Source organism: Mustela lutreola, chromosome 2 (genome assembly GCF_030435805.1).
Source record: "Mustela lutreola isolate mMusLut2 chromosome 2, mMusLut2.pri, whole genome shotgun sequence".
Lineage (NCBI taxonomy): Eukaryota > Metazoa > Chordata > Mammalia > Carnivora > Mustelidae > Mustela > Mustela lutreola.
The window spans coordinates 2223504-2244891 of record NC_081291.1 but is presented as its reverse complement, the minus strand read 5'-3'; the positions used below and the strand labels follow the sequence as shown (position 1 = coordinate 2244891).

At 57.1% G+C, this 21388-nt stretch overlaps 1 protein-coding gene across 1 annotated transcript; it reads right to left on the bottom strand.

Moving 5' to 3' along the window:
* Positions 1 to 1911: 1911 nt before the first annotated feature.
* Positions 1912 to 21095, bottom strand: GNA15 (G protein subunit alpha 15). The gene is made up of 7 exons (XM_059159422.1): positions 20543 to 21095; positions 14255 to 14439; positions 9969 to 10123; positions 9247 to 9375; positions 6838 to 6967; positions 5618 to 5771; positions 1912 to 2807 (listed from the first exon to the last, which is right to left on the bottom strand). Exons 1-7 carry the CDS (start codon positions 20685 to 20687, stop codon positions 2581 to 2583), a joined length of 1125 nt encoding a protein of 374 aa, XP_059015405.1. The 5' UTR covers positions 20688 to 21095; the 3' UTR covers positions 1912 to 2580.
* Between the last annotated feature and the right edge of the window lie 293 nt (positions 21096 to 21388).

The following is a 21388-nucleotide window of genomic DNA, read 5'->3' as shown; positions in this document are numbered from 1 at the left end:
AGAGAGTTACAGCAGCTAGTGACACGTGCGGGCTTGGGTTGTGAGCAAACGTCTGTGACTTGAGCCCATCAGTGACGAGGGACCCTGTCATCGTGGATCCAGGGAGGGGTCAGTACTGGCCTAGAAGGGCTGGGTCTCCGTCCTGGCTTCGGGGCCAACTTCCCCTTTAGGGATCTGTGCAAATGTTTTTAATTTCTTAATACAGCAATCATGAATACGTAATGAGCCCAGTCTGGATTTCATTGGTCTTTTCTACCAACATGTGTTGAGCCCACAAACGCCCACATGCAGCCCTGACTCTCCCCCCTGCTTTTGTAGGTTTGATATTTTCCATGATTTAAAATGAAAGGTTTTCAAAAGAGTTGGATGACTCCTCGGCCAGGTGGCCGAGGTCCACAGAGGTGGCAGGCTGATGATGCAGCAGAAATGGCCTTCTGCTTCGGTGGTCCTAAAACCCGTAACCTGAGCCCAATCGTGAGGAGAATGCCAGGATTCACCAAGGGACTGTCCAGGAGATATGGTCACGTCCTAATCCCCGGGATGTGGGGATGTGATCTTCTGTGGAAACAGGGTCTTTGCAGACGTCATCAAGTTAAGATGAGGTCATTGGGGTGGGCGCCCATTCAGTATGACTGGTGACCCTATAAGGGACGAGAATGTGGACACAGGGAGGGGCCCTCCCAGCCACACATTTTACTTCTGCTCTCCAGAGCTGACAGACCCAGTTTACTTTGTTCTAGAAGCTGGGGGAACAAATGCAGTCCCAGACCAGCGTGCTTCAGAACGCCCAGGATCAGCAAAAACAGAGGAAGTCGGGAGCTTTGGTCTACCCGCTAGACTGGCTGCTCCCCGATTCATGAATCTCGGGGCAAAAGCCAGGAATTTCTCTAAAACTCACAAACGAGGCAAGTCTGAGAAACCGTCATGGCCCAGAGGTGCCTCAGGAGGCGTGATGGCCTCAGGTTGCGTGGTGTCCCGGCGGGGGTCCTGGGACAGGAAAAGGACACGAGGGGGAAACTGAGGAAATCTGAATATCGGGGGACTTCAGTTCATGGCGTGTCGATGTCGGGTCATGGATGATCAAGAAAAGGTGCGTGTGAAGGTCGGATGTTTGTAATAGGGAAACGCGTCATTTCACGGGGTGACTCTTCTAGTTTCACATTTTTTTCTGTAAATAGGACTATTCTGAAAAATAGTATATATTTTTAAAAATAAAAAAAAAGAGGTGCCTGGGTGACTCAGTGGGTTAAGCCTCTGCCTTTGGTTCAGGTCATGGTCTCAGGGTCCTGGGACTGAGCCCCGAATCAGAGCCCAGGCTCTCTGCTCAGCAGGGAGCCTGCTTCCCCCCCACTCCGCTCCCTGCCTGCCTCTCTGCCTACTTGTGATCTCTGTCAAATAAATACCTAATGTCTTTTAAAAAAATAAATAAATGAAAGTTAAAAAAAAAAAAAAAAGGCGTGCAAAGAATCAGTATCTTGACGTCACCAAACCACAGGCGGGAGCCTCGGTTAAACGACTGCATGTCTCTGTGTGGGTCTCCCAGCTGACAACAGAGGTGGGCTGAGGCCTCTGGGGCACCGTGGTCTGCGGGAAGTGGGAGCATCTCCGTCCGCATCTCCACCTTCATCAGAGGTGGATGGCGGCTCCTGGAATTCGGGGTGAGCAGCGACGCGGCTGGGCTCGAATGCCAGCCCCCATCGCACCCGCCCTGCCGCCCCAGGCCGGGGACAGATGCGACGCCACCTCCACGCTCCAAGCGCGTGGGTCCCGCACCAAGGACGTGCCCTGCACGGGTGGATGGACCCCGGCAACTTGTCCCCACCTTCTCCACGCGGCTACCCCACCTGGGACAGGCGCCCTGAGAAGGGGCCGCGCAGTGAGACCCAGGACGCCCCCAAGAAATCACAGGTGTCCGGCCTGTCCTGTTTTTAATGTCTCGCAGGGGCCCCGCTGGGGGGTGGGGGGGGAATAAATAGAGAAAGGTCGTGAGACGCAGCGCCGGGCCCCCAGCCTGGGAAGTGGGGGAAGCGCGTGGGCCTCGGCCTCCCTGGTCTGTAAACAGGGCGAGACACGCTTGGAGGCACAGACTCTGGAAGGGACGGCGTTTTCGGGGTCTCTCTTCCCGCCGGGGACAGGGAAGTCCCCGCGCTCTCCGGACTCAGGCTGGCAGGCGCCGCCTCCCGTCCGCCAGGGGGCGCCAGAGTCCGTCCCTGGGACCGAAGTCGCCCCCCGCCCCGCCCCCCGCCGACGCCCCCAACACCGGGCTGGCGCGTCGCCTCCGTGGGGTCCCCGGCCTCCGCCCCGGGGAGACCCAGCCCAGGGCAGGGCCCCCTCACTCTGCCTCCGCCCTGCCGTCCCAGGCGGCCCGTGCGCTCCCTCTCCCGGGAGGTAAACGGAGGCCAGGGAGGGCCTGGGGAGGGCCGCGAAAGGAGCAGGCGGCGACCGGCCTTCGGACCCGCGACCCACTCGCCGCCCGCACCCGGGGCTGAGCGACGGGCGCATCCGGGCTCCGCGAGCCCCGGGCCGCCCGCAGGTCCCGCCCGCCACGCGCGGGGCGAGCCCGGGGGCAGCGGCGCGGGGTCACAGCAGGTTGATCTCGTCCAGGTAGCGGGCCAGGACCGAGTCCCGCACGTCCTTGAAGACCTTGCGGATGTTCTGCGTGTCCGTGGCGCACGTGTAGTGGCTGAAGAGGCGCCGGGAGCGCGGCCCCCTCCTGCTCCCGTCCGCGCCGTCCACGCAGCCCGCGTACATGCCGGTGTACATGTCCAGGATGAACCTCTTGGCTGCCTCCGCGTCCTGCTTCGGGCCTGCGGGGAGAGGAGCGGCCAGTCAGGGCTCGCGGTCCGCGGGGCGGGCCGGACTGTCCCTCATCAGGGCGGCAGGGCCGGCAAGGACGGGGCAGGCGGGCGCCATCTTTGGTCTTTATACAGGGTCACATGACCATCGGGTCCAGCCAATGGGAGCTTCAAGAATGGATTCCGGTGTGACACATGACCTGGGATGATCCAATAAAACTGGGCTCTGGGACTTTGGGCAGAACCCTGTTAAAGAAAGAAGCTCACGTGTCTGGGTTTGCAACTGAGGGGCTGGGAACCTGGAGCTGCGGACAAAGGTCTCTCTGAGCGGGGCAGATGGGTAAACCGAGGCCAGGAGAAGGGGAGGGATGGCCACCCTGGGGAGGCCGCTGACATGCTCAGCCTCTCTGTGTCTGTCTGCGTCTTTGTCTCAAGCCAGAGCCCACGGCCTGGCTCTGCTACTTCCTAGTTGGGTTGCCTTATTCGGTCGTCCCCGCAACTGCTGCAAGCCTCCGTTCCCTCACTTGTAAAATGGGGATCCCAACCGTCCCCAGCCGCCCAGAGTTGTGAGGATTCAATGCAGCCCTGTAGAGGGCTCTCTACTCAATAATGAGAAAGTTGTTGGCACTCTTCCAGAAAGTTAGGATCCCCAGCGGGTAAGTCTGCTGGCTCCTGATCCAGACTGCCTGGGTTCGAATCTTGCCTCTGCCACTTCCCGGCTGTGTGGCTTTTGGCAAGTGTTTGCACCTCCTTGTGCCTCGGTTTCCCCACCTCTACGTGGTGAGAAGAAGGAATTCTGCTGCACTAGGTGCTTCCAATGGGGTTTGATGCGTGAGCTGTTGTTATAATCACAGATGTTATTTAGTACAGAAGAGGGAAGGACTGAGCGCCAGAAGTTGGCAAAGAGTTCTCCAGCCTATGGCTGGGAGAAAAAGGTGAGTCATGAAGGTTTCCTTTGATGTGAAGGAAATAATCCTTCAAAACTCTCCACTTTCTCCGCATCCCCAAACTCTCCTGGCCATGTCTGCCATGCTGGAATAAGCTGACATCTGCCTCCCAGGCCCCCAAATCTGATTGGCTGATTGGTCTGATTGGCTGAGAGGAGCTCCCGTGGGCTCTGAGACCTGACAAGGCCAAAGGTCACACCCATGGTGATGTCACCAAGTTTATAGCGGCATCTGCCATGGTTGCCTGTGTATTGGGGTGACTAGCATTCCCCCAAATCCCTGTCCACCCAGAACCTCAGAGCATGACCTTATTTGGAAATACAGTCTTCAGTTGTCATTAGTTAGCCCACAATGGCGTCATACTGGATTAGGGTGGGCCTGGTAGCCCATGACTGCAGTCCATATTAAAAGAGGAAACACACACACACATGGCCGTGTGATGGCTGAGGCCAATGGGAATGCTGTGTCTATAAGTCAAGGAACCCCAAGGATTGCAGGCAACACCAGAAGCTAGGGGAGATGCCTAGCTCAGATGTCCCCTCAGAGCCTCCAGAAGGAACCAGTCCTGCTGACGTCTTGATTTCGCACTTCCGGCCTCATTACCTGAGGGGGATACACTTCGGTGGTTTCCTGCCACCTGGTTTTTGGCCCCAGAAAATGAAGCCAGCTTGTCTCCAGGATCGCGGCCATCACTCCCCTCCCTGTACGTGGGTGCCATCTGGCCATCGAGAAGGGAGTCTCTTTGGCTCCTTTTGAGTATGATCTGGCCCCAGTGACTTGGTTGACCAATAGAGTGAGGCATCTCTTACCATCTGGGACTTGTGAGGCTCCCCCCTGCCAACCCCCTGAGGCTGGAGTCGGGTCACCCCAAAACAGTCATGCTGTGAGCAAGCCCAAGGTTCATGAAAGGACCTGGATTAGGAGACACCAGATGGGGCCAGGGAGGCATGTAGAGGGAGAGAGGGGGGAGAAAGAGAGAGCAGGAGGGGGAAGGACGGGGAGGCAGGAGGAAGAGGGCGTAGAGGGGTCAGACATACAGTGTTGGAAGTCGGAGGGGGGGGGGATCTCACTCGCGGCCACCTCAGCTGATGCCACGCGCATCAAGGATGTGCTCACCCGCCTCACCCCTTCCCAAGTTCCTGCAGCGCAAAAACTTGAGTGAAGCCAAAGGGCTATGTTAAGCCCCTAATTTAGCGGGCGTTTGTCGCTCAGTTTGTCGCTCAAGCCCCTCCACAGTGGCCCTCCAAGGAGAGTTCGAGCCCATTCACCCCTTCCTGGGACGCATCCAAACCCCACTTGCCCTCTCTTTAGAATATAACCTGTTCCTGCCCAGGGTAGGGTTATAGTCCTGATTCACGCGCCCTCGCCAAGACACGACCGTTGCTACGGGTACCGCGTGTAAGACGGTTGCCGTATCAATGAAAACTGAGCCCCGTGCCTTGGAAGGACTTGTCCAAAGGCCAGGCACTGGTTTCTTTTTGCATCTGCTATCTTAGATAGAGATAAGATGCCTACGAAAGATTAAAAAAAGAAGTCTCCAAGATCTAGGCTGATTCTGGAAATAGTTGTTGGCGCCTTCCAGGTGTGGCTTATGACAATGAACTCTACGGCAGACCCACACACAAGAGATCTATGACACCCGCCTCCTTAGAGGCCCCTGTTTGAAGGCACCGCATCAAGAATGGTGGCAGCTGTCACTTTCTCCCCATCCTGCAGAGGGGGGCACTGAGACTCAGGACTTGGGTCTGGACCTCAGGTCTGTCCCATCGCATATGAAACTCCACTGACTCTAGCCGAGGTAGAGTCTGAACCAGCATTTGTCTTGGGAGCTGCTTTCGGGAGATGAAGGGTATAGAAAGTTCTAGAACCACTCACCCCGGAAACTGGGGAAGTAGGTGGCCAGGTGGGAGGTGGGGATCTTCTCCTCGAGGATGTCAGTTTTGTTGAGGAAGAGGATGACAGATGTGCTTTTGAACCAGGGCAGTTCCAGGATGGTGCCGAACAGGGCCAGGCTCTCCTTCATTCGGTTCTGGGTCGGGGGAACAGGTAAGTCATTACTCCAGTGGCCAGCTTGGACCACCGACCCCCCCCCATGTGGAGGTGGGGCTGTCAGCCTAACGTCCAAGAACTTGGGGCTCCCCAGCTCCTGCGTGGGTCAGAGGGGCTGTGCCCATGCTTTTGTGTGCCTCTACTGGCTTGACTAGTGTCCCCACCAAGTTCATTTCCCTCTAGAACTTCAGAATGGAACCTTATTTGGAAATAGGGGTTTTCTAAGATGTAATTAGTTGAGAACAAGTCACAGTAGATTGTCACCTCCCATGGCAGAGGTCCTTATAAAGAGGGGACATTTGGACAGAGATACATGGGGCTAAGACCATGTGACCACAGAGGCAGAGATGGGGTGTCGTATCTCCAGGCCAAGGGACACCAAGGACAGCCAGCAACCCCCAGAAGTAGGGAGAGCTGGGGACAGAGTCTCCCTCATGGGCTCGGAAGAATCAGCTGACATGCCCATCTGGGGTTTGTGGCCTCCAGCCCTGGGAGAGGAGATGTCTCTCTGTGGCTCCAGCCCTCAGGCTGTCACACTTTGTCACGGCAGCCACAGCAAACCAGGACATGGCAGGGGTGGGGGTGGTGTGTGCTGCATTCAACCAAGCTCTGTGGCAGAATGACCTCAAATTTATTCTGTTGCATTTGGTCTGACAGTTAAAATTTTAGCATCGACCCTTGGATTCCCCAGACTGGGTGTGTGAAACTTTAACCAACCCCTAAAAGCGCAAATGTCTGAAGCGAGCCAGGTCCTAATGAGGAGAAGGGTTCACAAAGGAGCAATGCCCAGCCTTTCTGAATAAAAGCAGGACGCTCTCCCTGGGGCATGACCCATTTTCCCAGGCCAGCTGCATTGTGCTTCCTGGGGCCATGTCTCGGGATGAGAGAGAGAGAGAGAGAGAGAGAGAGTGAGTCCAGGGTGTTTATGGATCTGTGTCTTAGACTCAATGTTCTGACCACAGAAGAGTGGCGGTGGGGTGTTTTGCTCAGCTCCACATCCCGGGCCAGCAGGAGGCAGCGCACCCTGCACCCGCGGTGGCCCTCACCTCCTGGTTGTTCTCCTCCAGACACTGGTCGTATTCACTCAGCGAGGCCAGGTAGATGAGGGCGATCACGTTCTCGAAGCAGTGGATCCACTTCTTGCGTTCTGACTTCTGGCCCCCGACGTCCACGATCCTGCCAAGGATCACCCCCATCAGACCTCATCAGGACCCCCTGCCATGGCACCCTGGACCCCAGGCACATCTGGGGTGTGTCAAGATCCATATTTAATAACAGCAGGAATCAGGGCCAGGCTCCGGGCCAATGCCTCTGCTGTGTGAGTGCATTTCAGCCCCGTGGGGCAGGTGTTACTCTTGGGTCATTTACACATGGAGAAACTGAGGCATGGGAGGGGAGACTTTGCTGAGCTTCTGTTCTGGGATGCCTGATTTCCACCCCGTGGCAGAAGACAGCAGGCCAGACACATCCGGGGTCTGGCAGGTGACCTGGAACCAACTGCAGAATAGTCCAGGACTCAGTTTCCCCATCTGTGACGGTGTGTGCACTGTTCTGTCGGGGCCAACATCGCCCTGTCTGTGTGTGGCCCAGGGCAAGGGCCCAGACTCCACCTCCACACACCGCAACAAAAGCCTGAGCCCTCCCATCTTCCTCTTCTCTCCTCTAAGAAATGTGGGTCACTGATAACAAGGCTTGCGTCATTTTCCCGGGACGGGACTGTTACCCAGGCAGCCAACAGGAAATGCCAGACGCCCCAGAGCAAGAAGGGACTTGCCCCTTTGTATGGAAAACCGGGCTGGTGCCTGTGGCTCGTGATCCCTGAGTCCAAACCAAACCCTCTTGGCCCTCTTGGGACTCCCTGAAACCTCAGAGCAGAACGGGGGGTGCACTGGCTGAGAGCAGGGCTCTGGGGACTGACAGGTGTGAGGGATGCCATTGCCAGTCTCCCGTCTCACAGTCTCAGCTTCCTCTGAGCCCTCACTCCACGGGTTAGCTCTGTCCTTGGCCTAAGAACACACTCAAGGCTTCCCCCCTGAAAATCAGCACCTCGGCGCGGGCTCTCCTGTGAGCTTCCCCAACCTCTATTTTCATTCCTAAACTTTGACCAATTCTTCCACCCACATGCTCACCCCCCCACCCGTCCGTGCGTCTATCCAACCACCCACCGTCTATCCTCCATCACCCGCGCACCCATCCATCCTTCCATCACCCGCGCACCCACGCACGCACGCATCCGCCCATCCGCCCATTCCTCCACCCAGGCACCCACCTCGGCACACCTGCACGCGCAGACACGCACCCGTCCGTCCACTCGTTCATTCCATCCGTCCACTCATCCTCCCACATTCACCAACTTCCACTCTAATCTCGAGCTGATCACCACTAGCAAAGCAGGAGAACCAAGCTCCTCCCCTGGCCTTGTGCGGCTCTCCATCAGGGGAGGAAGCCGACAGCAAACGGAAAATGATGAACCATCCTGGTAAGGACTATGAAAAGGCCAGAAGAGCATGTTTGAGGGGTCCATCCGGGGAAGCGTGGGAGTCAACATGGGGGAAGTGAACACAACCCCTGTGTCCGGCCCTCGCTCTGCACCCTCCACAGCTCCCCGCCAAGAGCCCACAGACACCGAGCTTGCCGAGGTCATCAATCCCAGAAGTCACTTCTCTCAGTGTACTCTTCCTCACCTTGCCTTAGTCTTTGACACTGGCCATCATTCTGCCTGGATAAGCCCCTGTTGCACTGGCTACGTACACCTCCACCTTCCAGCTAAGGCCTGTGTGTGTCCAGCCACGTGCCAGATGCACCAGACTCCTCAGACCCTGGTGCCCCAAATGACTTCACGGTCTAATCAAACACCTCCATGCTGCTGCCACCACCATGGCCCAACGTTGACCCCATCACCTTGATTTTCAGATTCTTCTCCTCATCTAGTCCTGCCCCTTCCACGTGCAAAACGATTTTTGCACCACCCCTTCAATACCATCCCATGCCCGCTGCGCCTGCCCTTACCAGCCCTTCCTGCTTGGATCATGGTCCTGCCCCCTCCTGAGTCTCCCGACCTCCATTCTCACCCCCCAAGAGGATCACCCTCTGAGCTCCCCCAGCCCTGAATCAATCCCTCTGGAATGTCACTGACCACAAAGTCGCTGCTCCCCCTAGCCAGCGGCCCTTCAAGATTTATCCTAATGATCTCCTACTCATCCTTCAATGCCCTAATACCAATGTCCTCTCCTTAGGAAAACCTGCCCTCCGAGAGCTCTGGTTGCCCCACTCTGGGGTCTTCCAGCCTCAGACCTGGCTGTAAGGGGGCTGAGGGTGTCTAGATCTGGCTCTGCCCCCTTCAGCCTGGAAAGCCCTTGAGGACTGGGACCAGGAAACTCCTCTTCATCCTTCAGGGCCCCAGTTCCTCTGCCCTCCCATAGGAAACTTTCCCCAGCTCTGGGCTGTGAGCTCACCGCAGGTTGGTCTTCTGCACGGAGAAGCAGTACTCATTGATGCCAGTGGTAGGCATGCGGCTTCGGAGCACGTCCTGGGCTGTGGGGATGTAGCCCTCCTCAGTGATGCGCTCCAGGTGGGACAGGTAGCTGTGGAGGGAGGAGCCCTGAGGCCCAGTCTTGCAGCCTTAGTTTGTTTCTCAGACCCCCCCACCCAAAGCCCAGTGAGGCCCCTGCTCAGGGAGGGGCCAGGATCTCTGGCTCTGCAGGTGGCCCAGAGCATCACCCTGACCTGGAGGAGCATCGGGAAGAAGCAGTTTTACCCTCAAGCTGGAAAGCAGCATGATCTCAAGGACAGTATGAACTCAAGAACAGTCTCACTTGGCGGGGGGAGGGGGAAGTCACCTTCGGGGAGCTGTCACCCAGTGAATCTGTCCCAAGAAAAGTCTCAACTGTCAAATCACCCTAGATGCCCAACATTGTACTCAGGACAGTGTCACTGTGTGATGATGAGCAGTGTCACCCCAGGAATGATGTCACGGCTGGTCAGTGTCCCCCTGAATGACATCACTCTGGAGGAAGACTGTCCATAGCCAGCCCACCCCACAGCATGTCCCACAGCCAGAGCCCACCAGCCTGGACCCTGACTGTCCAAGAGCGATCCCCGGGAGGAGCTCATCCCTGGCTGCATCTCAGCTGTGCCCTGCACCCCACACCTGCAGCCTGCAGGCCCCCACACTCACTACACAGCTGAATCAAGCAGGTGGAACTCTCGGCGGCGCTCGTAGCAGGCCCGGATGCCGGCGTCCCTCCACAGCCACTGTATGGCCACGGCGTAGTGCTTCTCGAAAGTGGTCACCTTGTAGGGGTCCTGGCTCATGACCACACTGGCATAGTGCTGGGGAGGGAAGCACAGGGAACTTCAGGACAGCCTGGCAGGGTAGAGCCACACACATCCCTGCGAGTCACTGCCTCTCTCTGGTAGGGAGCCCTCCCACACCCACACTGCAGTCTTGCTCCACCCCTCTGCTCCGCTCTGCACCTGTGTGTCCGCAGACAGAGGGCAGAGAGACAGCAGACAACACAGTGGGGACATCAGTTCTGGTTCTTGGATGCCTAGGGGGCAAGTTGCTACGGGACCCCCCACTACAGACCAGGTAGTGCAATGAAGCCCTGTGGCCAGGTCTCTCGGGGAGATGGAGGCACGTGCAGCCTGAGCCGCCTGCCCAGCAGCCCTGCATGTTTCCCCTTCTTCCTCCCAGCAACCTCCACTCCATCTCTCCTCCTTTCTTTCTAGCAGGAGGGCGTCCGTGCCTCTCAGACTTCCTGTGTTGGCCTGTGCATGTGCGGGTGTGTGCGCTGGTTTGTGCACACACGTGGGTGTGTGTGCATGTGGGCTTGTAGATGCCTATGAATCCGCATGTGTGTGGTTGTGCTTCTGGGCACGTGCATGTGAATGTGTGTTCCTCCGGACTGGGAATGTAACTAACACTTCCACGATCTCTAATTAACACCATATTGTTGTATTGCCAGTGCTATACAACAGGGGGAAAAAAAGGAAAGGTGTCAGGTTTGGGAAGGAATATGTTATGCTGTGGTTATTCACAGGTAACATGACTATAGGTAGAAAATCCCAAACAGCCTAGAGATGAGCTGTCAGAATAAACAAGTTAACTTAGCAAGGTTCCTGAATGTGAGATCAATAAACAAAAATCAAACGGGTGGCTGTATATTAACCATGAACCAGTGGAAATTTTAAAAAATGTAAATCTCATTTACATGTTAGTTAGTTCTGAAAGATATCAAATACTGAGGAATAAATCTAACAACAGATGTGAAAGCCCTCTACACTGAAATGTAGAAAACATGGCTAAGAAAAATTTAAGAGAGCTAAATAATCGGAGGGCTGTGCCATGTTCATGGATTGAAAGACTCAACATTTTTTTAAGCTTCTAGTTCTCCACAGATTAATCTACAGATTCCATGCAGTTCTGCTAAAACCCCAGAAAGGTATGAAGGGGTGTGTGTGTGTGTTTGTAAAAATTGAAAAGGTAATTATAAACTTTATGTAGAAATGCAAAAGGGCCTGGAGTAGCCCACACAATTCTGGAGAAGAACAAAGTGGCAGGATTTACACTAGCACGCTCGAAACCTAGATATTAGGAAGCTACAATTATTAACATGAAGTGATAGTCACTCAAAGATAGATAAAATGACCAATGGAACAGAACAGTGAGCATTAGTGGGTCCAGGCACATTTGAACACCTGATTCATCACAAAGATGAGGCTGTGGTACAGTGGGGAAAGCATAAGAGGTATTAGCATGATTGAATATCTGTCCCAGGGGAAGCAAGGCAAGGGGGGGTGAAAGAAAAGCAACATAATCCCTGCCTCACACCCTACTCAAAAATCAATTCCAGGAATGTAAATCTACATATGAAACAACAAAGCTCCCTTGAAAGATAGCAATAGAGAGTTTTATCATGACCTTGGAGTGGAAAAACATCTCAACCTGGCTCCAACCTCCCTCCCCCACGAACAACACATTATTAACCAGAAGACTGACACGCTTCATTCAAATTAAGAGCTATTCATCCAGACACCATGAAAATGCAAGGAACGGATGGGGAGAAAATATTTGCAAAATACATAACAAAGTTCTCATATCCAGAACATACAAAGAATATGCTACAAATCAGTAAGAAAAAAACTGATACTGAAAGAAAGAAAGAAAGAAAGAAAGAAAGAGAGAAAGAAAAAATCGGCAGAACTAAAAACAAAAACGGGCAAAAGTTTTGAACAGGTACTTCACAAAAATGGAATATCCAAATGTCCAACACACATATGAAATGGTGTGCAACTGCCTTATTAACCAGGGAAATGTGAATCAGAACCACAATCAAAGATGACCAAGAACGCACCAGAATGGCTACAACGAGGGGACAGCATCAGGTGTTGGCTCGGATTTGGGACAAGCAGAACTCTTCACACAGTCCTGCTTGGAGACAGTTTGGTGTCTCTTCCTGATCTAATCCACTTTCTGATCCACATCGACTTCTATGCAGATACCCAACAGAAATGCACAGGTTTTCTTAAAATATATATGGTGGAAAGGAAAAAACCACAAGTATACCACCAACGATGGAGGAATTACAGACGCACTGCACTGTGCAGTGCCAAAAGCCAGACATGGCAGAACCTTCCATCTAACTCCATGTAGGAGAAGTTCAAAAATAGGTGAGATGCTGATGGAAGACGGGATAGTGGTTAGCCCTGGGAGGGGGGTTGGGTAGTGATGTTGGGAAGGGGCCTCGCTTCTCCTTCTCGTCCCAGGCAGTGGTTACACACATGTCTTGGTTTGTGATGATTCACTGAGCTCACCATCGGGCTTCTCTGGCACGTGTGTTATATCTCAATAAAAACATTATTCTGTAAAGCAAAGCAGTGTAACCAAAGGTGGTGGGGTGGATAGCAGGTGCTTATCTTTGGTCTTCCACTTGTGGACTGTGAAAATTTAGCCAAGTGTCTCTCCTCCTTGAGCCTCCTGTTTTGCATCTAGGAGATGGGGACCACAGCTCCCCGCTGGAAGGGGTTTCCTGCTTACTGTGCCCTACTACATTCCAGGCACATTTTGAGAGCTTTCATCTCTTTTAATAGACCACATTCTTTTACCAGCCCTGTGAGGAAGGTGCTACCAGCCCCATTTGGTCTCCCGAAGTCCTTGGACCAGCTCAACTTCAAAATCAGAAGCTTTTCGGTTCGAGAAAGGTGAGGTCATGTCACACCTGTCGGGATGGCTATTATAAAAAGCAAACAGAGGACAGGTGCCGGTGTGGATGTGGAGAAGCTGGAGCCCTTGTGCCCCACTGGGGGAAATGCAGACTGGTGGAGCCGCTGTGGAAAACAGCACGGAGGTTCCTCCAAAAAATCAAAATAGAACTACCCTGGGATCCCGCAATTCCACTTCCGAGTGTTTGACCAAAAGAATTCAAATCAGGATCTTGGAAAGATATGAGCACACCCCGTGTTTCCTGTAGCCCCATTCCCAGCAGCCAAGGTGTAGAAACGACCTAAGTGTCCACCAGCAGGTGAATGGATAACGGAAACGTGGTGCACGCACCCACACACATGCACACGCACACACACTCACATGCACATGAGCATGCGCGCGCACACACACACACACATCAGAATATTATATGGCCTTACAAAAGAAGGGGATTCTGCGTTAGGTAACTGGTTGAATGAATGTGGGGGCATCACGTTAAGGGAAATAAGTTGGTCACAAAAGGACAAACATTGCAGGGCCCCACTCACATGAGGCGTCTAGAAAAGGCGACCCCCATGGATGCAGAGAGCAGAATAGGGCCGCGGAGGGGGGATTTGGGGAGCTGCCGTCCAAGGGGCACGAAGTTGTAGTCAGGCAAAGTGACTATGTCCCAGGGATCTGCCGTCACCAGCCCTGCCTGCTGCACGTGGAGATCGGTTGCAAGGGCAGAGCTTGTGGGGAGCGTCACTGAATAAAATTTAACGAGAAAGGGATGTGACATGTGCGTGCGCAGCGGCCCTCCCGCAGCAGGACAGGCAGGACTCAGTCCAACATTCCCCTGGTGAAATAGGGCCTGGTTCAGGACTCCCGCCCTGGCCGTCGCGGGGGCCAGAGATGACCGAGCCGGGGGTCCACGGGGGAGGCAGGAGAGGGGAGCCGCTGCCAAGTCGCCTGGGATGCACGGAAGACCCCCAGGAAAGTGCTGGATGAACCTAACATGATCTGGGGGCCCAAAGGACTCGGCCATGCCCCACGTGCTGACCTGTGGGGGCCTGAGGGGACACAATCCTGACCTGAGGAGTCTGAGGGGACACGGTCCTGGACTTTGGGGTCTGAGGGTGCACTCCTGCCCTGGGGGTCCTAGTGGATACAGCCTGGGTTTGGGAGTCTCTAGGGACGTGGTCCCATCCTGAGGTCCAGAGCCCCCCCTCCACCCCCGCCAGCTTGAAACCCAGGAGGGGAGGCCCCAGGATGCTCACGCTGCTCTCAGGCCTGCTGAAAGGGATCTGCAGCCGGTCCATGGCCTCGATCATGGCCCGCATGGAGACGAAGATGTTCTGGTAGACGAGGGGCCGGAAGCCCTTGCGGTCATCCTCCGAGTAGCCCGCCCCGTGGATGATCCGCATCTGCTTGATGAACGTGCTCTTCCCGCTCTCGCCGGGCCCTGGGGAGGCAGACGGGCAGCTCAGCCCTGGGGCTCCCGCAGCCCTCCCCGCCCACCCCCCCATGCCTTCACGGCCCCAATCCTGGGGCCATGGCCTTCATCTTCCGGGCCTCAGGCTCCCCCGCTGTAAGACGGGGTTTGTGACAGACCCTGCCTGCCAGCTCCCAGGAAAGGAGTTCACTGTGAGGGGCTCCCGGCGGGGGGGGAGGGGCAGCAAACTATCCTGCGGGCCGTCTGTTTCTGCGTGGCCGGCTTTGAAACCTCGGACGCTTTTTACGGTTATAGTTTTTAAATTTTTAAATGATGGGAAGGAAATTTTTTGAAAAAGTCTATTTTGTCACATACAGAAATGATGTGAAATTCGTGGGTCAGTGTCCACAAATAAAGTTTTATTGGCACACAGTTGTGCCTGTGTGCATACAAACAATCTATGGCTGTGTCCTCGATACAGGTAGGTGGGAAGTCCGGCCCCTGGGACTGAGAATATTTACTGTCTGCTTGTACACGAAAATTCGTGGAGCCCTGGCTTACATGATGCCTAGACAGTGCAAGCTAGGTCAGCTAGGGTTCACTGTTAGCAGCAGTCGTAGCCCTGACTACAGTAGGAATCACTATCATTACTATTTGCTGTAATTCTGGGGGCAGAAACTTTAATGAAGGAAATAGAATAGAATAAATCGCGTTTAGATGACTCTAGCTGAATGTCAGAGAAGGCCTCTCAGAGGAGGTAATTTGTAGAATTGAGATCTGAAGTCTGGGAAGCTTGCTCTTGTGCCAAAATGTGGAGGAAAAGGCACATCATGCAGAGGGCGCAGCCCGTGCAAAGGCCCCGGGGCAGAATCAGGCCTGGTAGTTTGGAGGAACAGAGAAGAGGCCATTTGGCTGGGGCAGAATGGGGGAGGGAGAAAGAGGGAGAGGGGGAGGGCAGGGAGGGCAGGGGACTGGTGGTGCAGGGCCTGGGGACCAGGAGAGGACTTGGGACTTTGACCCCAGGAGGTGGGAGCCCTGGAGGGTGGTGGGGTGTGGAACACCTGACCCAGGTAGCAGGGACAGACTGTGGCGGGCAAGGGCAGGCTGGACCCAGGTGGAGAGAAGGGCACCTCTGAGAGCTCCTCGGAGGACAGACTCAACAAGACCTTGCTCAGGGATCAGAGGGTCCTTGCAGGGCCGACTGCACGACTCACAGGCCAAGTGCGAGATGAGGCCCTTCTGAGCCCAGAGCGCTGTGGGCCCACCCTGGTCCCACACCCAGGAAGCCGGCCCTGGGCTTGCGACAGCGTCACTAGGATCTCCGACAGCCTGGGCTGGGAAAGTCAGACACCCAAGGCTCAACCCCGCCGCTGTCCGAGCTCTGGACCCTCGCTCCCAGTGTGCCTCTGTTTCCTCTTTTGTGCAGTGAGTGTGACAGCCAGGCAGGGCACGTGGTACCAGGAGGTCCCGCCAACACCTTCCTGCCCTGCCCAGCTCCTGGGGGACCCTGGCGGTGGGTCCTTCCAGGGACAGGATGGCGGACTGGAAGGAGGAACAGGAAGCAGCAGAAAAGGAAGGGGTGGTCTGGTTGGAGCCCAGAAAGAGGAAACGGAGCAGAGGGAGCAGAGAGAGGTGTGTGTGTGGGGGAGGTTTTGCCTTGCATCAGCCCCCCAGAAGCTCTGTACCCCCACATATCTGAGGGCAACAAGGGTGGGCCGGGAGAAACCGGTATCTGTTAAGTCCACGGGATTCGAGGTCCAAGAGAAAGACCAGCTTTTCTCTTGCCCCGAGGGACACCAGCAGGGAAAGGGGAGAGCCGCGCTGTGAGTCAGGTGTGCGGGCCGGGCTGGTGCCTGCCTCCGCCGTCACCTGCTCCTGGTCCTCCCTGCTTGGCGGGGGGACCCAAGCCCGTCAAGTATTTAGGGGTAAAAAGCCGTCAGGCCTGCAACTTACTTGCAAGCAGTTCCGGGGGAGACATGAGTACGTATTATTAAAAACGCGAACACATAATAAAACAAATTGTAGATATAATAACGCATCATCTAAAGGACGACTATACACACAAGAGTGTGTGCACAGAGAGGGGGGGACCGAGGCCATACGGTAAAAGGCCAACATATGCAGAAGAATCGGGCGCCCCTTTTCCGCGAGGTTTGAACGTGTCTCAAATTGCAAAGCGAAGGGGCTGGGAAGCTTCCGTGCAGCGTGAGGTGCTGGAGGCGGCGGCGGAGCAGGAAAATGGCCCCGTCGGAAAACCAGTGACGTTCTCGGCCGTGACAAGCGTGCTGCCCTCTCCACTATGCGAGCGCGAGGGGAAGCTGTTTAGGAGTCGACAGAAACTCTCTGCCCTACCTTTGCCATTTTCCTGTACCTGTAAAATTATTCCAAAATAAGGCATTCCCCCCACCCCGCCCCGAGCACCCGAACAGCCCACGCCACGGGTCCACGGGCTGAAACTGTGCAGCGCGGAGCCACACGGGTCTGAGATCACGGGGAGTCTTGGGTTCTACGAAGGGAGGCGTCCAGCTCAGCCAGTGATCCTGCGGGGCAGCGTGCGAGTAGCGCAGCCCTGAGCCCAGCACGCACCGCCGCACCAGAGCCTCCCCTGACCGGAGGACGGCTCTTGGCTCACTGTTCGTGTGGGGAAACTGAGTCCCAGGTGGGCTCACGGGCCTGCTGTGAGCCATGCAGCCGATGGTGGCCGAGCTGGGACGCAAACCTCACTCCATCTGAGCCCAGAGCCCCTGGGTTTTAAGTGAGACACCGGGAAGTTCCCATCACGATAATCACGGCGAGCGTCCACCCGGGCCGGGGCCAAAGCCACCTGTGCCCGTCCTCGGTCAGTCCTCTCTCGACCTCACTGGCTTGCCATCTACAGAAGACGCCCAAGGGTCAGAGAGGGGAGGTGATTTTCCTAGGGCCACACAGCCAGCAGCAGACTCAAGCCCTCACAGCTCTTAAACCAACAAAACGGGATGCGGCCCGCCAGCCAGGTGAGGTGTCACCCGAGTATCAGACGACATCATCTAGATGATGTCATCCGAGAATCAGACGACCTCGTCCGAGTATCAGGTGATGTCATCCGGCTTGGGGGGTCTCGGTCTCCCCCAGGAGTGCGGAGAGCAATCCCAGGCCTCACAAAGCAACAGCTAACTTGATGTTTCTCTCTTCTCCTCTGGTTTGTTAAAGGGAAAAAAAAAAAATCCTGGTCGCCACCGGCACCCCAGACCCTGTGACTCATGAATGGGTCACAGGCGGAAAACTCCAGCGGGTGGAAACCTCTCTTTGCAGCCCAGGACCGTCCTGAAGCCACGAAGGGTGCGGGGACTGCTCAGCCCCAGGCTCCCGGGCGGCTTCGGGAAAGCCCCTGGTGGGGCGGGGGGTGGGGGGGCGCAGGGACAGCTCTGCCCACCTGGCAGGCCAGAAGGGAAGTGGCTGCTTCCTTCTGGGGACGGATGAGGAAGTGGAACCTCGCAGACACCGGGAAGAGCTGTGCCAACCCTGGTCATCACGAGACACCCGTGCGGCTCCTTCCCTAGGGGGCGGCAGCTCCAGGAAACGGGGCCTCGGGGGCTCGGGGAGTCAGGTCTGGGCAGCTGGAGGGCCGGCGGCTCAGCGTCCATGTCCAACTCGGGCTGGGGCTGGCTGCCAATCCCAGACCGATCCTGTCACCTCCCTGGGCCTCAGTTTCCCCATCCGTCACTGAGGAATCAGGGCTTTTCTCTCCAGGGGGCACGTTCGCAGGGAGGTCGAGTGCATGGGCTTTGGACCCAGAATTCTAGGTTCTGATCCAGGCTGCGTGACCTTGGGCTCACCGCGTCACCTCTCTGAGCCTCAGTTTCCCCATCCTATCTACCTCCGGCGCTGCGGACAGAGCCAGCTCCTCCGATGGCTTCGTTCGCTCTGATGTGCCTCACTCCCCAACACGCCAATGGCTCCCTGTCAGGGACAGGCTCCTGGCCCCTCAGCCTGCTTCCTCAAAAAGATCAACCACCTCCAGGAAAAAAGAACTTTTGGATTCAATTCCTGTTTTGGGTCACCAATCGCGTATGGGACGCGGACAACCTCCCCTCCCCCACCTGAGTCCAGCAGAAGGGGCTTCCTGAGTGGGGCTGGCTGGGCAGCGGTCTGAGCTGTGTGGGGCCGGGGACCTCTCCTCCCCAGGTCTGGCACAGCTCCGGGGAACATCGCCCTGACACAGGACTCACCCATCCCCTTATTCATTTATAAAGTTTGCTCTGGGCATCCGCTCTCTGTCGGGGTCACCGTGCTCCTGGGCCGGAAGCTGGGGGCCGGGGAAGGAACGAGAGAGACACGGTCCTACCTTCGTGCTGTTTGCTGTGTCCCTGGCGAGACAGACCATGGAAAACAGTGAACCAGTCTAAGAGAGGGTCAGTGAGCGAGGGCTGGGAAGAAAGATCACGTGGATCGAGTGGAGGAAAGAGTAGGGTGGGGGGCCTTTGTAGCGGGTGAGTCCGGGAAGACTTCCCGGAGGAGGCGACACATGGGCCATGCTGCCTGGAGTGAGTGCACCAGCCGTGCAGAGGTGTTCTGCTTCTAGAAGAACAGCACGTGCAAAGGCCCTCCGGTTCGGGTATGTGAACTTCAGGTGTGCAAGGACAAGCTCACCGACGCCGATAAGCCCGAGCCTGACGGACGGAGGGAAGCAGGCAGACAGGACCCAAGAGAGGGCACCGCCCCGAAGGCTCGCGGCCTGGAAGGGATCATGACGGGTTTGGTGGACGACTGGACGCCCGTAACCTCGACAGCTTCGAAGAAACGGGCAAGGGCTTTGAAAGGCACCGACAACCAAAACTCACTGGAGAAGAAATAGCCTAGCTAGCCCTAATCATATTATTATTAAAAGGTAATCAATCACACATCACGTACGACACCTACCATTACTGGAACAGCCTACCCGGGCTGAAGAAATCCGAGACAGCTATTAAAGCAATTAAATTCCTAATTAAAAGCTTCCAGGCTCAGACAGCCTCATTGGCGATTTTACCAACGTTGAAGGAAAACAAAATAGTCCATGAAGAAAAGCAAAGAACCCCAGTGGCCGCCTGCGGGTTACAGGAGGGAGAGGCAGGAGCCGGGGTCCGCGAGGCCACGGGGCCGGAGGCTGGACCTGGACGGCCAGCTGCCTAGGAAAACTAAATTGTCTCTTACCAGAACTACGTATAAGCCTAGACTGAGAAGGGCCTGTGCAGGTGCCGTCCCGGGGTCCCATGGCTCCACCGCTCCGGGCCCCGCCCACTGAGCCAGGCCAGAGCGAGGCCCCGGCACAGATGGCCAGCCTCCTGGCCCAGGGCCGGCCGGCCAGCCCCCCTGACTCCGGGACACCCCACACCTGCCCAGCCCACCCCCCTCCCGTCCCTGCTAGGGCTCAGGATGTCCCGCGCAGGGTCAGGCCTGTGGGGGTGGACCCGTGAGCTGGACGAGACCTCGAGCTCTCCCGGGCCTCCCTTCCAACCCGCCAGCCCGGTCGCTCCTCCCTTCTACCCTGATTTCTCCTCCTCCTCACTCTTCTTGCTGCCGGAAATTATTTTCTCTGTTTGTTGGTGTCTGGGCCAACCTCGGTCTCCCTCGTGGCAAGAGATGAGGTCCACGGCGGCTGGGACCTTGCCCCTGCCCGTGGCTGCTGTGCCCCAAGAGTCACTCACTGTCTCTTGAATGAACGAATGAACGAATGAATGAGTCCATCCGTCCATCCGTCCATCCGTCCGTCAGTCACAGCCCCTGGCAATGCTGGGCCCAGGGCACTCCGCAGATGGTCAAGCCCTCCGTGGGGCAGGCCCGCGGCCGGGGAGAGGGCGGGAGGGCCTGTGGAGCCGCAGCCGGGAGGGCCTGGGCGGGCTGCAGCGCGGAGCTCATGGCTCCCCCCACCCCCACCCCCGAGGCCGCCGCAGCCGGAGCCGGTCGGGCGGGCTGGGCCTGCTGCCCCGGGGGCCACCTCCACTGCAGCACCTGCCCCTCGAGGTGGCCGGACCCGGATGTCTCTGTGCCTCTGTCTCCTCGCCCCGAAACGGGCTCCCAGACGCTCCCGGCCTGGTGGGGGGCGGTCTGGTCGGCACCGTGTTCCCGTCCCAGTCCCGATCCGAGTCCCGGTCCCGGGCCCCGCCCTGCTCACCCAGCAGCAAGAGCTTCAGCTCCCCACGGTCCCGTTTCTTCTGCTCCAGGAGGATCCTGTTGATCTCCTGGTCGATGCGGGCGGCCGCCTTCTCATCCTCCGTCAGGCACCACGGGCAGCAGCGCCAGGTCAGCGAGCGGGCCATGGCGGGGGTCTCAGCGGGCACGAGGCCGCATGGCCCCGGCCCCCGGGGGAGGGCGCCCCGCCCAGCCGGCCCTGGAGAGGGCTCTTGGCAGTGGCCCGTGGGGGGTGGGGGGGGCCCGCACTCTTCTGGGGGGGGGGTCACCCCTAGAGACCCCTGACGTCCCGGCCTTGGGCACCGGGCGCCCTGAGCGGCGAGGCCTGAGTGCCGGGCACAGGCGGGTGGGGGCAGGAGGTGGAGCCCGGGAAGGTGTGGAGGCTCAGGGCTCCCCGCCCATCTCCAGAACTGCCTGCCCGGCCCTGCCAAACTGGTTGAGGGTGGGTGCCCCCGGGGAGGGCGGGCTGCCTGCGAGGGACGGACGGGACCGGGACCGCAGTCTGCCTCCCGCAGCGCCCGCTGGGTCCTCCTTCCTCATTCTGGAGGAGGCGTGGACTCCATCCTCCCGGGCCTCTGACACCGCCTCCAGGCTGGCCCCAGGCCCACCCCTTCTTCCCCTCCTCCGAGCCAATTAGGAGAGATCATCAGAACGCCAATAACGATCTTTTCTGAAAAGCGGTCAAGGCTGGGGGCTCCCATGTGCGGGGGCTCCCGTTACCCGCCGTGTGCGGATAAGTGAACTGGGGCCCGGGGTCAGGAAGTGACCTGCGGGGGCAGCCCCCGCGGCAGCGGCGGAAGGACACCCGGGCCTGGGAGCTGGTGAGGCC